Raw genomic sequence first — 1,208 nt, 5'->3', positions numbered from 1 at the left:
CCCCCGCGGCCAGGATGAATTCCAGCCCCGCGGCCACAGGCGCACGGGCCGGGCCGGGCCGGGCCGGGCCGGGCAGAGGGAGATTTGCACACGCCTGCCGGAGCGCGGGGTCCGCCTCGGTGCAGCCGCCCGGGTCCTGCCCTCGCCCAGCCGCCATCACCGCCCCTCTCCTCCCCGGGCTCCCGGCGGGGGCCATCCCTCCCTCCCCGGGAGACAGCCTGAGCTCGGGGCTCTGCCCAGCCCCGACCCCAGCGAGCCTCCGCCCCTCGGCCCGCTAACAAAGGCTGCCGGCTTACCGTGATGTGGGGGATGCTCTTTTTGCCCTGGTAAGACATGCTAGCTCCTGCGAGCCCCGCGGACACCCACGACCGAGAGCCGCCGGGAAGGGAAGGGAAGGAGCGCCCTTGAATGGAGCCTGCGGTTCCCCGCCGGGAGGAAGGAGCCTCGGCAAAGCGAGCACCTTTTTTTTCCCGGCTGCAATAAAACAGGGACGCGCCTCCCGGGGGAGCGGGCGAGAGCTCCTTCTACAGGCAGCAGCAGCGCCCTCCCGGCTGCAGAGCGGAGCGGGATTCGCTCGGCTCAACCCAGGAAGCGCTTCCCTTTCCTCGCGCCCCCTCCCACCCCCTTCCCAGCCCATCAATCCATCTGTGGCCTCCAATACGAGACTGGAAGATGCCGTGTGTCGTGCCCCCCCCCCAATCCCTCTTTGCTCCCAAACTGCAGCCACAAGCGCTGGAAACGGGAGATCACTGGGCCCAAGTCCAGCGCCCGCTTGCCCTGGATGCCGCGGACAAATCCGCCCCCGCGGCGGTCACAGACCGGTGTCACCCCCCGTGCGGCTCTCGGGCACTTCGGGGGACGCAGCAAATCGGTGCTTGAAGCCTCCGTCTGCACCTGATCGCAGCCCACAAAGGAGCCGCACGAAGGCGGCGGTGCAATCCGGAGCCTGCAGCGCAGCGCCCAGACGCAGCCCTGCCGGGAGCCTGGGGAGGAAAAGGAGCTGTGGCTCCGGGCAAAGGGCACAAAGGCGACTTGAAGACATGTCCCCCTCCCACAAGTGCTCCGCGCTGTGCGCCGGGGGAGGGGACTCGCAGCTCGTCTCCCCCAGCCCATTGTCACCTCCTGCCCACCCCCCCGCAGCTGCCCGCGGCGGGGCACAGGCGCGGGGATGAATGCGCCGCGGCCGGGCAGCGGGGAGCAGATGTGCC

The 1,208-nt window shown here is 70.2% G+C and overlaps 1 protein-coding gene across 1 annotated transcript in view; it reads right to left on the bottom strand.

Annotated features, from left to right (window-relative positions):
• CRMP1 (collapsin response mediator protein 1) overlaps positions 1 to 520 on the bottom strand; it is a 77,315-nt gene extending 76,795 nt beyond the window's left edge. Inside the window, exon 1 of the mRNA XM_006017026.3 lies at positions 297 to 520. Within this exon, the coding sequence (XP_006017088.1) occupies positions 297 to 335 (39 nt within the window). The 5' untranslated portion in view covers positions 336 to 520. The remainder of the gene's footprint in view (positions 1 to 296) is intronic.
• Positions 521 to 1,208: the final 688 nt, after the last annotated feature.

This window comes from Alligator sinensis, unplaced genomic scaffold, assembly GCF_000455745.1.
Source record: "Alligator sinensis unplaced genomic scaffold, ASM45574v1 scaffold421_1, whole genome shotgun sequence".
Lineage (NCBI taxonomy): Eukaryota > Metazoa > Chordata > Crocodylia > Alligatoridae > Alligator > Alligator sinensis.
The sequence above is the reverse complement of the archived record's forward strand: the minus strand, read 5'-3'. Positions and strand labels throughout refer to the sequence as shown.